Source organism: Ranitomeya imitator, chromosome 9, assembly GCF_032444005.1.
Source record: "Ranitomeya imitator isolate aRanImi1 chromosome 9, aRanImi1.pri, whole genome shotgun sequence".
NCBI classification, from domain to species: Eukaryota; Metazoa; Chordata; class Amphibia; order Anura; family Dendrobatidae; genus Ranitomeya; species Ranitomeya imitator.
In genome coordinates this window covers 67,062,260-67,076,855 of record NC_091290.1, presented here as the reverse complement: position 1 = coordinate 67,076,855, position 14,596 = coordinate 67,062,260, and the positions used below count along the sequence as shown (strand labels likewise).

Genomic DNA, 14,596 nt, shown 5'->3' with positions numbered 1-14,596 from the left:
CACACATTCAGCTTTATATATTAGATTAAGCTTAAGATTTATAGGGGTACCCAAACTTTTTCATATAACTGTAGTTATACCACACAAAATAGTTAATAAGTAACATCTACCTTATGTCTACATCATTTGTGAAACATTCTTTGTTTTTGTTTTAGCAGCAAGTTTTCATATTTTCAAAGAAATGTCTGAGATCTATATTTTTAGTGACCACTTGTGAAGTGACACCGAGGGGCCTTATATATTGGAAATTCATAACAGCCAATTTGGCTGGAGTAGGTTGAGAACCCTGTATCACATTTTGCAGAGCCCATGAGGTGCCAAAACAGAAAAAATGTGAATCCATTTTGGAAACTATGCTACTCAAGTATGCAATCTAGTGGTGAGGTGAGCATTTTCAACACTTCAGCTTTTTTAGTAGAAATTTATAACTTTGGGATATTAAAATGAAAAACTACAGTTCTTCCTTTAAAATTATTACTTTGGCCCCAAATTTTTCATTTTCACAAGGGATAAAATATAAGATAAAATGGACCACACAATTTCATACACGATTTCTCCTGAGAACATTACCCCATATGTGGTCATGCTCTACTGTTTGGACACACAGCTGTCACAGTTGCAATGAGCTTGCTTTTACATCTGCTTTTGTCGCTGAGTTTAGCTATATTTACTTTGCAAGTGGCGCTGGTGATCGAAGAGACGCTGGAACCAGAAGTTCTGCATGGCACAGGTTCTGTCCAACCACTTAGATTTGTGTGGCTAGGTCCCGCAGTTCTATCCAGTTTGACAATATGGGTGTGTCTGCGCTCCAGATGGATTTATCAGTTCCCTTCCCAAGCCAATTGGAGAGCACAATACCCTACTAAGCTTCCAGCTAACTGCTGGAAGCTGCAAGAAGTAGACTTGTGGTCCTCTGGTTAAGGGCTGTGGGGTCTGCTCCTGTGTAGTATTTGTGCTTTCCTGTGTTGGACTCAGCTTGTTTGCCGACCTTTCTTCTTCCTGACAATTGGTACCTTTGCTGTCCTCTTGGTTTTGACCTTGCTACCTGACTATCCTTCTAGCCAGCTTGCACCACTGAACAGCAGCTGACTCTGTAGCACTTTCTCACGGACGGACCCTTATGTAAGTCTGGATCCCTGTATAAGGATTAAAGAGTGGAGGCAAGGGCAAACCCTGAGCTCTGGGAAAGGAGTAGCTCGGCCAAACCAGTTCATATAAGCCATTTATAATCTATAATTTGTAAAGCGCTGCGGAATATGTTGGCGCTATATAAATAAAATTTTTTATTATTATTATTATTATTTTAGAGCCGCCAGGTGACCATTGACAGAGCCTCCTTAGATCGGCAAGCCGCAGAAGGGAAGGAACGCCATCTGGCTTTTGGATAGCTGAATATGCTGGAATAGTTTGCCGACACCATTTGCAGAGCCCCTGAGGTTCCAGAACAATCATACAAGTGAAATTCACATTCAGGGAAATATATCTACTGGTATAATTACTATTGTGACCTCTCAGATGTTTTCCAGAAATGTATACACAGCAGATGTTGAAAAGTAAAAATTGCAAATATGCCAGATTTGTCCCCAACCTTGTGCCCAACTTGTGATTTTAGAGACATGCACCCCACAAATTATTGCATAGGCTTTCTCCACTTTGTCACTGCCATACATGTGGGCGCTTTCTGCAGTTTGGACACACTCAGAAGGAAGGGGCTGGGCATTTGGCTTTGGGAACTAGGCCCGCTGATGAAGGTTGTTTTCCGAAACATGCGTTGGGGCGCATGCGCATCCCAGGAGATCCAGTCTGCATTGCGGTGGGTAAATAGCGATCTTGTATTGCACTATGTATTTATTAATCATTTAGCCATGATCGCTATGATGGTGTGGTCCGGGATCTGATGGGTGAAGGAATATATTTGAGGATTACTTGGTCTCTACAATTATTTATATGATTGGGACATTCATTAGAAACTATTATATACAGTGGGGCAAAAAAGTATTTAGTCAGTGAGCAATAGTGCAAGTTCCACCACTTAAAAAGATGAGAGGCGTCTGTAATTTACATCATAGGTAGACCTCAACTATGGGAGACAAACTGAGAAAAAAAAATCCAGAAAATCACATTGTCTGTTTTTTTTATCATTTTTTGCATATTATGGTGGAAAATAAGTATTTGGTCAGAAACAAACAATCAAGATTTCTGGCTCTCACAGACCTGTAACTTCTTCTTTAAAAGTCTCCTCTTTCCTCCACTCATTACCTGTAGTAATGGCACCTGTTTAAACTTGTTATCAGTATTAAAAGACACCTGTGCACACCCTCAAACAGTCTGACTCCAAACTCCACTATGGTGAAGACCAGAGAGCTGTCAAAGGACACCAGAAACAAAATTGTAGCCCTGCACCAGGCCGGGAAGACTGAATCTGCAATAGCCAACCAGCTTGGAGTGAAGAAATCAACAGTGGGAGCAATAATTAGAAAATGGAAGACATACAAGACCACTGATAATCTCCCTCGATCTGGGGCTCCACGCAAAATCCCACCCCGTGGGGTCAGAATGATCACAAGAACGGTGAGCAAAAATCCCAGAACCACGCGGGGGGACCTAGTGAATGAACTGCAGAGAGCTGGGACCAATGTAACAAGGCCTACCATAAGTAACACACTACGCCACCATGGACTCAGATCCTGCAGTGCCAGACGTGTCCCACTGCTTAAGCCAGTACATGTCCGGGCCCGTCTGAAGTTTGCTAGAGAGCATTTGGATGATCCAGAGGAGTTTTGGGAGAATGTCCTATGGTCTGATGAAACCAAACTGGAACTGTTTGGTAGAAACACAACTTGTCGTGTTTGGAGGAAAAAGAATACTGAGTTGCATCCATCAAACACCATACCTACTGTAAAGCATGGTGGTGGAAACATCATGCTTTGGGGCTGTTTCTCTGCAAAGGGGCCAGGACAACTGATCCGGGTACATGAAAGAATGAATGGGGCCTGTAAGACTCATGTCAGTGTGGTAGTTGGGGGCAGGTATATCTCGCCCAGGTATTTGTCCTATGTGAATTAGGCCACTCAGTATCTTCAGGATGCTAATGGGTTAACAAGTGCAGGAATAAATAATGACCAGCTGGGGGTTTCCATCGTCAGCCTGGGGTACACAGATTGCCTGTCTGTGTGAGACAAACGTGAGTGAGAGCTGTGCTCAAGAATTGTGTGATGTTAGCTGGGTGGGAGAAGCCCCCCAGTTGTTGAGATAGCAACGTGTTGGTTTAGTTAGCGCCGGACAGGCTAGGATTTATTTTTATGTTTTGTTTTTCTATGTTGCTTTCACGTTAATAAATCTGACCTGAGGTCAGCCTGCTCAGAAAACCTGCTGTACGCCTCAGATTCAATGCACAAACCATGTGGCCTTTGACCCCAGCAAAGGCGATCTCGGAGTGTTGTGTCACATTGTGGTGGAGAACGCGGGCATACCGTGGCACAGGCGACAGCATGGAAGACGTGGTGAAAGCCTTAGTACAGTCCACTGCCGTACAGCAGCAGGCCACTGCCGCACAGCACGAAGCTAATCTCTTGATGGCTGCACAGCTGAAGGTGTTAGTGGACATGACGGTTGCAGACCGCCAACTTCTCCAACAGGTGGCGCAGCGCCTGGTGAGCATACCTGATGCTGACACGGAAGCAGAGTCCAGAAGGATCCATGTGAGTCGATACTGGCAAAAGCTGACTGCAGAAGATGAAGTCGAGGCATACCTGACAACGTTTGAGCGGACGGCATTGAGAGAGAAGTGGCCGAAGGCACAATGGGCCGATTTAATTGCCCCGTTTCTCTCCGGCGAGGCCCAAACAGCTTACCATGATTTGGACCCGGAGGTCGCTTAGGACTTTGAGAAGCTGAAAGCTGAGATCCTGGCCCGGCTGGGTGTGACGACGGCTGTCCGGGCACAGAGGGTACATCAGTGGATATACCAGCAAGATAAACCGGCACGGTCTCAGATGTTCGACCTGATCTACTTGACAAAGAAATGGCTGCAACCCGAGGTACTGACAATACCCGAAATAATCCAGCGGGTTGTCCTGAACAAGTACCTGAGAGTGCTACCACCAGCGCTGAAAAGGTGGGTAAGCCAAGGAAATCCCACGACAGCGGATCAACTTGTGGAGTTGGTCAAGCGTTATTCCATGGCAGAAGGACTTCCCGACGACACCGCCAGCCCCCGGTCTGTGCCTCCTCCTCGTGGAACCGGTAAGACTGTTCCAGGGACCATGGGTGAAGGAAAATCGCTTAAAACTGTGGGGGAGGAACTCGGGACTGCTCGCACTCCGAGACCGAGAGTATTGGACGGTGGTCTCAGTAGGGGACCTGTAAGGTGTTTCCGCTGCCATGAGAAGGGCAATGTTTGTGCGAACTGTCCTGTTACCGCTGAACCCATGCAGTGCGACGTTATAGACTCTAAAAAATGCATGTCTTTGGTTACACGGCTAGTGAGTGTGAATGCGTGTCAAAATGATACAGCGAAACACCTGTGTGAATTATCTGTTGATGGGAAAAATGTTGTGGCATTACTAGACTCTGGAAGTGTGGTGACTCTGGTGAAAGCTAGTCTGGTGGCACTTCCATCTGGTCCGTCTGACAAGTTTTCTGTAACGTGTGTGCATGGTGACACCTGCTCGTACTTAACAGCGGTCATATGGATTTCCACTCCCTATGGGTCAGTGCAGCACAAAGTGGGACTCGTTCCCGCATTGTTACAGGATGTAATCCTGGGCAGGGATTTTCCCTATTTCTGGCAGTTGTGGGAGAATCAGTTGCTCCTTCATGGTAGCTGTACCCGTGAATCTTCTCCCATGCCATCTGGAGGTCCCGAGTCCCTAGAGGAGACCCCACAGGAAGATGTTGCTGGGGAGGTTAGTGAATCTAACCTTCAGTACCCCTTCTCCGTCATGGCGGGGGAAACGGAGGAAACTGAGGAACCTCAGCGAGAGGCGGAGGCAGACAGCCATCCGGCACCCTGCCTGCCAGATTTGGGGGTCCAGTTGGATGACTTCCACAGCGAGCAAATGAAAGATCCTACCCTGACTCCGGCTAGGAAAAATGTAAAAATGATAGATGGGGTACCCGTAGAACCTGACACTAAGCTAGCGTACCCGTATATGGTTCTTGAAAATGATTTGCTCTACCAGGTAGAAAAAAAAGGGGAAGACACAGTGCATCGGTTAGTGGTACCCAAACCTTATTGGCGGAAGGTACTGGACTTGGCCCACGGACATATAATGGGGGGACATCTGGGGGTACAGAAAACCACATAAAGGATATCGCATTGTTTTGTGTGGCCTGGAATACATAATGATGTGCGCAACTATTGTGAGTCCTGTCCAGAGTGCCAAATCGCGGCACCTAAACCTCGGTTCCGTAGCCCTTTGTCACCCCTTCCTATCATTGGAGTCCCTTTTGAGAGAATTGGAATGGATTTGGTTGGGCCCTTTCCCCGATCCGCACGTGGGCACCAACATATCCTCGTCATCGTGGACTATGCCACTCGTTACCCGGAAGCCATCCCTTTGCGTAACACAGCTACCAAGACGATCGCCAAGGAATTGGTACAAGTGTTTAGTCGGGTGGGAATTCCAAAACAGATACTCACCGACCAGGGGACTCCCTTTATGTCAAGGGTAATGATGGAGCTCTGCAGACTCTTACAAATAGACCCGTTGCGTACGTCTGTCTATCACCCTCAAACAGATGGCCTGGTTGAGCGGTTCAACAAAACCTTAAAACAGATGCTCCGGAAGGCGATAGACAAAGATGGGAAGAACTGGGATTACTTGTTACCCTATTTGCTGTTTGCCATTAGGGAAGTTCCCCAGTCTTCCACAGGGTTTTCGCCTTTCGAACTGTTGTACGCCCGTCGTCCCCGGGGACTGTTGGACGTCGCAAAAGAAACCTGGGAAGGTCAAGTCACTCCCTTTAAAACGGTGATCGACCATGTAACACAAATGCAGGATCGTATTGCCGCTGTCATGCCCATTGTTAGGGACCATATGTTACAGACCCAGGGAGCCCAGAGGCAAAGTTATGATAGAGGCGCTAAGGTCCGTACATTTGCATCCGGGGATAGGGTGTTGGTCCTAATCCCTACGGTGGATAGTAAATTTCTGGCGAAATGGCAGGGCCCATTTGAGGTCCTGGAAAAAGTTGGTGAAGTGAACTATAAAGTGTACCAGCCTGGTAAGAGAAAACCAGAACAGATTTATCATGTGAATCTGATAAAACCCTGGAAAGACCGCTCTGCCCTAATGGCGGATCTGCCCCGTCCGGTTTGTTCACCTACCGTACCGGAGGTGCAGGTTGCCGAGACTCTCTCGGAACGACAAAAATCTGAGGTTAAGCAGTTTTTGTTACAGAACCGACAGTTTTTCTCGGAAAAACCTGGCCGGACTAAGCTATTGAAACATGAGATTGTCACAGAGCCTGGCATCACCGTTCATGTGAAGCCCTACCGGATTCCGGAAGCACGCCGTGAATCCATCTCCCGGGAAGTGATGGCAATGTTGGATTTAGGAGTCATTGAGGAGTCGCACAGCGCCTGGTCCAGTCCAATCGTGTTGATACCTAAACCGGATGGCTCCATACGGTTTTGTAATGACTTTAGGAAACTGAATGCGGTTTCTAAATTTGATGCGTACCCTATGCCCCGGGTCGCTGAGTTAATCGACCGGCTTGGTAAAGCCCGATACATTACGACCCTGGATTTAACAAAGGGGTACTGGCAGATCCCTCTGGCCGAGGCGGCCAGAGAGAAGACGGCATTTTCTACACCAGAAGGTCTGTTCCAGTATGTCTACATGCCGTTTGGACTTCACGGAGCTCCCGCAACGTTCCAGAGATTGATGGATCGAGTCTTGAGGCCCCACAGACAGTCCGCTTCTGCCTACCTGGATGACATTGTAATTTACAGCATGGACTGGGAAACTCACCTCCGGAAGGTACAAGCGGTGATTGATGACCTGCGAGATGCAGGCTTAACGGCAAACCCCAAGAAATGCCACATCGGGCTTGAAGAAGCCCGATACTTGGGCTACGTGATTGGCAGAGGAGTGGTTAAACCCCAGATCGACAAAATACAGGCAATTCAGGGCTGGCCACAACCAGTGAACAAAAAACAAGGGGGGGGGATATGTAAGACTCATGTCGGTGTGGTAGTTGGGGGCAGGTATATCTCGCCCAGGTATTTGTCCTATGTGAATTAGGCCACTCAGTATCTTCAGGATGCTAATGGGTTAACAAGTGCAGGAATAAATAATGACCAGCTGGGGGTTTCCATCGTCAGCCTGGGGCACACAGATTGCCTGCCTGTGTGAGACAAACGTGAGTGAGAGCTGTGCTCAAGAATTGTGTGATGTTAGCTGGGTGGGAGAAGCCCCCCAGTTGTTGAGATAGCAACGTGTTGGTTTAGTTAGTGCCGGACAGGCTAGGATTTATTTTTATGTTTTGTTTTTCAATGTTGCTTTCACGTTAATAAATCTGAGCTGAGGTCGGCCTGCTCAGAAAACCTGCTGTACGCCTCAGATTCAATGCACAAACCACGTGGCCTTTGACCCCAGCAAAGGCGATCCCGGAGTGTTGTGTCACAGGCCATGTATCGTGAGATTTTGAGTGCAAACCTCCTTCCATCAGCAAGGGCATTGAAGATGAAACGTGGCTGGGTCTTTCAACATGACAATGATCCAAAGCACACCGCCAGGGCAACGAAGGAGTGGCTTCGTAAGAAGCATTTCAAGGTCCTGGAGTGGTCTAGCCAGTCTCCAGATCTCAACCCTATAGAAAACCTTTGGAGGGAGTTGAAAGTCCGTGTTGCCAAGCGAAAAGCCAAAAACAACACTGCTCTAGAGGAGATCTGCATGGAGGAATGGGACAACATACCAACAACAGTGTGTGGCAACCTTGTGAAGACTTACAGAAAACGTTTGACCTCTGTCATGGCCAACAAAGGATATATTACAAAGTATTGAGATGAAATTTTGTTTCTGACCAAATACTTATTTTCCACCATAATATGCAAATAAAATGTTAAAAAAAACAGACAATGTGATTTTCTGGATTTTTTTTTCTCAGTTTGTCTCCCATAGTTGAGGTCTACCTATGATGTCAATTACAGACGCCTCTCATCTTTTTAAGTGGTGGAACTTGCACTATTGCTGACTGACTAAATACTTTTTTGCCCCACTGTATATTCAAAGTAAGATTTTATATTGAAATATTCTAGTGATACAGTGCGGGGCATAATACTGTGTGGAGGAGCTGGGGGGAAAATACTGTTCGGGGCCTGGGGCATAATACTGTGTGGAGGAGCTGGGGGGGAATACTGTGCGGGGGCATAATACTGTGTGGAGGAGCTGGGGGGGAATACTGTGCGGGGGCATAATACTGTGTGGAGGAGCTGGGGGGAATACTGTGCGGGGGCATAATACTGTGTGGAGGAGCTGGGGGGGAAGTACTGTGCGGAGGCATAATACTGTGTGGAGGAGCTGGGGGATACTGTGCGGGGGCATAATACTGTGTGGAGGAGCTGGGGGGGAAATACTGTGCGGGGCATAATACTGTGTGGAGGAGCTGGGGGGAAACTACTATGCTGGGCATAATACTGTGCAGGGGGGCAATAATACTGTGCAGGGGCATAATACTGTGCAGGGGGTGGGCATAATACTGTGCGGGGGGCATAATACTGTGTGGAGGAGCTGGGGGGGAATACTGTGTGGGGGAATAATACTGTGTGGAGGAGCTGGGGGGGAAATACTGTGCGGGGGCATAATACTGTGTGGAGGAGCAGGGGGGGAAATACTGTGTGGGGCCCGGGGCATAATACTGTGTGGAGGAGATGAGGGGGAATACTGTGCGGGGGCATAATACTGTGTGGAGGAGCTGGGGGGGATACTGTGCAGGGCATAATACTGTGCGGAGGCATAATACTGTGTGGAGGAGCTGAGGGGGAAAATACTGTGCGGGGCATAATACTGTGCAGGGGCAATAATACTGTGTGGGGGCAATAATACTGTGCAGGGGGTGGGCATAATACTGTGAAGGGGGCATAATACTGTGTGGAGGAGCTGGGGGGGAATACTGAGTGTGGGGGCATAATACTGTGCGGGGGGCATAATACTGTGTGGAGGAGCGGGGAGCCCATAATACTGTATGGAGGAGCTGGGGCATAATACTGTGTGGAGGAGCTGGGGGGGGCGTAATACTGCGTGGAGGAGCGGGGGTCCTATAATACTGTGTGGAGGAGCTGGCGGGCATAATACTGTGTGGAGAAGCACGGAGCCCACAATACTGTATGTAGGAGCAGGGGGCCCATGATGTGCTGTATGGAGAAGCATTACATGGGGCCCATAATACTATGTGGAGGACTATGAGGTGCCCATAATACTGTATGGAGGAGCATTATATGAGGCCAATAATACTGTATGGAGGACAATGTGGTTGCCAATAATACTGTATGGAGGACTATGAGGTGCCCGTAATAATGTATGGAGCACTATGTGTTGACCATAATACTGTATGGCGGACTATGAGGTGCCCATAATACTGTATGGAGGACTATGTGGTTGCCCATAATACTGTATGGATGACTATGAGGTGCCCGTAATACTGTATGGAGCACTATGTGTTGACCATAATACTGTATGGCGGACTATAAGGTGCCCATAATACTGTATAGAGGACTATGTGGTTGACCATAATTCTGTATGGAGGACTATGAGGTGCCCGTAATAATGTATGGAGCACTATGTGTTGACCATAATACTGTATGGCAGACTATGAGGTGCCCATAATACTGTATGGAGGACTATGTGGTTGCCCATAATACTGTATGGAGGACTATGAGGTGCCCGTAATACTGTATGGAGCACTATGTGTTGACCATAATACTGTATGGCGGACTATAAGGTGCCCATAATACTGTATAGAGGACTATGTGGTTGACCATAATACTGTATGGAGGACTATGAGGTGCCCGTAATACTGTATGGCGCCCTGTGTGGTGTCTATATTTTGTACTATATCTGTTTTTTTATCTGTGCATCAGGAATCGTGGCATGTGTTAAAGGGGCCCATGAAAACCTGGAGCCGACCCTGGCGACAATGCACATCAAGATGAATACCGGCTGCTACTGTGACAGGGCGCTCTGCTTTGTGACAGGCCATGTGTTGAAGTCACATGGCAGTCTTGTTAAATGACTCCTGCAGCCTTTGATAGGTCAGCGCGTGGTCTGTCACCGAGCAGAGCGCCCTGTCACAGCTGCAGTCGGCAGCCATTGTAACAACCACGCCGAATATGAAGCCAAAAGAGGATGCTGGGAAGCGCAAGAAGGTGAGAAGTTTCCCCCCACTCTGTAGTTGGGCAAGGTAGTGGCCATAGGGACGGACATAGGGGCCCAGGGAGGGTACATTAAATAAAGGGGTCCAGGATGAGGACATTATTACTGGAAGGGGCCCAGGATAGGGACCTTATTAAGGAGGACATTGGGGTCCAAGATGGAGACATTAAATAAAGGGACCAAGGATCTGGCACCTTATTAAATAAAGGGGTGACATAATTACTGTATTGAGGTCAGGATGAGGAACATACGTTATTGGTTTATGGTGGCAAATGGGGACATAATTGCTAGGGGCCAATCAGGGGACATTATTACTGCTGTAATTTACTTTTGATCTTACTGTCTTCTATGGGGAGAACAAAAGGGTCCTGCTACTGAGCAGGGTGGCACTATGTCTTTTTTTCTTCATCTGACATAGTATAGAAGTCGAGGAAAATAGTGGGGAATGTGCTCTGGAAGCGATCAGCTATAGCAAACTGTGTTATTTTCTGCAGAGACGAGTCTTTGCTGGAAGAAGTAATGGCGGTCTGCACTGAATGAAGAAAAAAGACCTAAACTACAGATGTCACCGGTGAGTCAGTCAGTCAACTGCGTTGAGAAACACGTGATGGTGTCTCCACGGTGTTGGATGTTTTGATCTCCCCGAGGTCATTCATCCTTATGTTTATAGTCCTTTTACTAGGCACTGCTTCTAATAGCCAGGTTCCTACTCCACACTGATGAGGGGCAAATACCCCGAAAAAGCTGTCTGTGGATGGATGCCATGTTTTGGCATAGGTGGTTTTCCCTTTTGGGATGCTGCCCTTCCCGTGGTTGTTCCTTCCCGGTGAAAGACCTGGCTATTTATTGCTTGCGTTGAGAAACACCTGATGGTGTCTCCGCGGCTTTTCTACATGCATTTGCATATTTCCCATAAGGGATGGGGCAGTGTTCTGGATCACTGCGTTGAGAAACACGTGATGGTGTCTTCGCGGTGTTGGATGTTTTGATCTCCCCGAGGTTATTCATCCTTATGTTTATAAACTGCTAAAATGTTGATAAAACTGACACATGGACCAAACACTGATGAATATCTGATCCAAAACACTGATGGAATTTTTTTTGCATACAATAAAAATCATAGATGTCTGAATGAAGCCTTATTAATTGCAGACAGTAGTAAAATAACTGGTGAAGTGATCAGAAAAAAGCAACATTATAATATACATTAAAATAAATATTATAATAACTTGAAGATAACCTCCTTTGTTAAAATAATTTATTACCATTTATCAAAGCTAACAAATAACTATATAATCTGGTTGAGAAAGGCTCCATGAAATGCAGCTTGTATGGGTGAATGAAGGATCCTTTCCACTTTTTCAACATTTGCATGAGCTGCCTCCTCTGTGCTCCCAATATAATCATCTTATGGTTACAAGTTGCATAGAAGAAATATGTCGACTTGTGTAATAAGGACAAGAATCAGCTCAAATTCTGCAACTTGTTCTTCAGCGCCCTCAGTCTGGACATCACCACATCCCAATCCAGATAGGAGCCCTCAAGATGACGTGAGATTTCTGCTCCTGATTCGTAGCTTTTCCGTCCATGTAAAATCCGCCAGTTGTCAAATGTGACGACTTGACCTGTAAACAGACACATTTCTGTAATGAAAAATAGCAAAGTAACATGCCATGGCACATAGGCAATTGCTATAATTCTTCATTCATTCTTTCCTTCAAACAAATTTCAGTTTTTTTTTCCAAGACTCATGGAAAGTAGATGCGAACAAATTGAGCAAACAAGCCCCAAGTCATTTTTGTCATTTTGTCTCAATTGGTAAAGCTAACCAGCACCGAATTGGGGCCTCATTTTAACTTTTACTAAGGGACTCCGCATGCCTGTGTATGCCTCTGCCAAAACAAAAAGCTGATGATGAAATAAGGGTCGACACTGCACTAATAATACAATGCGAATGATGACGTGACTAGATATAATTTCCTTCAGTGCCACAAGCAAGTGTTGTACTTACTGGTACACAAATTCACATAGTTATACTGTACTTTACCATAAATTTCCAAATTCTAATGGGGTGGCTGTTAGATGATTATACTTTTACTTTGTTGTGTGATCTGAAGCTGTAATATTGAAGACAGGCACGTGTGAGCCCCCTTTGTGCCCAAGGCAGGGGCTTCCTCATCCTTAATGAATGAAATTTAGGATAATAGCTTATTAATGAACTATCATTTATTCCCCTCCATCTCTAACACGCTCAGTGATGCCCTTCAAAGTTGTCTCCTCTGCCTGCCGCTTATCCCAAACCCCCCCCCACATCAGGATTTATCATCAAGATGCTTCAAGTTTAATATTGATGAGAATCGACTAAACAGGTAAGTAGAGAATAGAAGAAAGACGACGGGGAGATAGAGTGGCGCAAAATGGTGTGGGGTTACCAATAAATTGACATCTCAATAATTGCCTAAATTGCCAATTAATCCATAAAGGCTTAGCTCACTGATAATATGTATTTAAAGTAAACTCAAGTACTATATATACACATATAAATATATATACATATACAGTCATGTCTGAAAGTGTTGGCATTCTTGAAATTGTTCCAGAAAATGAAGTAGTTCTCTCAGAAAATTATTGCAATTACACAGGTTATATTTTGGTATACACATGTTTATTTCCTTTGTGTGTATTGGAACAACACAAAATAAACAGAGAAAAAAGGAAATGTTTCACCATAATCCCACATAAAACCCTCAAAATGGATAAAATTGTTGGCACCCTCAACTTAATATTTGGTTGCACACCCTTTGGAAAAAATAACTGTAATCAATTGCTTTCTATAATCATTAACAAGCTTCTTACACCTCTCAACTGGAATTTTGAACTACTTTTCTGTTGCAAACTGCTCCAGGTCTCTCATATGTGAAGGCACCTTGTCCCAACAGCAATTTTAAGATCTCTACACAGTTGTTCAACAGGATTTAGATCCTGGCTACTTTAGAACTCCCCAACAAGAAAAACCCACAAATAACATCAGCTGTAATACAGGACTCTCTGAAAACTAGCAGTGTGGCTGTTTCAAGATGCACAAGGATGCAAAAAGGAGTCACTTGAAGAAAAATAGACTGCATGGTCGAGTCACCAGAAGAAAGCCATTACTGCACAAATGCCACAAAATATCTTGCCTACAATACGCAAAACAACACAGAGACAAGCCTCAAAACTTCTGGAACAAGGTAATTATGAGGGATGAGACCATAATTAAACTTTTTGGCCACAACCATAAATGTTACATTTGGAGAGAGATCAACAAGGCCTATGATGAAAGGAACACCTTTCCTACTATAAAGCATGGAGGTGGATCGCTGATGTTTTGGGGACGTGTGAGGTACAAAGGCACAGGAAATTCGGTCAAAGTTGAAGGAAAGATGAATGCAGCACGTTATCAGCAAATACTGGGGGCAAATTTACAATTATCATCCTGGAAGCAGCGCATGGGACATACTTGAACATTCCAACACGACAACTATCCAAAACACAAGGCCAAGTCGACCTGTCATTGGCTACAGCAGAACAAAGTGAAGGTTCTGGAGTGGCCATCTCAGTCTCCTGACCTCAATATCATTGAGCCACTCTGGGGAGATCTCAAGAGCGCAGTTCATGGTAGACAGCCCAGGAATTTACAGGAACTGGAGGCTTTTTTTCATGAAGAATGAGTAGCTTTACCATCTGAGAAAATAAAGAACCTCATCCACAACTACCACAAAAGACTTCAAGCTGTCATTGATGTTAGAGGGGACAAATCACGGTATTAAGAAATGGGCTATGTGAACTTTTTATCAGGGTCATTTGGATGTTTTGTGTTGTATGTATGATTTATAAAGAGAAAACACAGTAGTTTGACAATAAATGGCTTCACCCAACCACTAACCATGAGTGGAGAATAAGTTTTGGTGCTATTATTCATATTCTCTGAAAAAAGGTAAAGAAAGCAAAAATTCTGCCGGGATATGTAAACTTTTGAGCACAACTGTTTGTGATCATATATATTGGTGCTAGCAGTTAAAACATGTTTCATAGCAAAGTGGAGACATTGCATACATGGAAGTAGGTATTCTAGACACCATATAAATAGTGAGATCAGTCTGCCCCAATCAATCATAACCAGCCTAAGCTGGTCAAATAAGAATAGCAGAGCACAAGAGTATGTAATAAATATTACC

At 45.4% G+C, this 14,596-nt stretch overlaps 1 protein-coding gene across 1 annotated transcript in view; it reads right to left on the bottom strand.

Moving 5' to 3' along the window:
* Positions 1 to 11,620: 11,620 nt before the first annotated feature.
* BBOX1 (gamma-butyrobetaine hydroxylase 1) overlaps positions 11,621 to 14,596 on the bottom strand; it is a 458,160-nt gene continuing 455,184 nt past the window's right edge. The window contains exon 8 of the mRNA XM_069740409.1: positions 11,621 to 12,004. Within this exon, the coding sequence (XP_069596510.1) occupies positions 11,844 to 12,004 (161 nt within the window). The 3' untranslated portion in view covers positions 11,621 to 11,843. The remainder of the gene's footprint in view (positions 12,005 to 14,596) is intronic.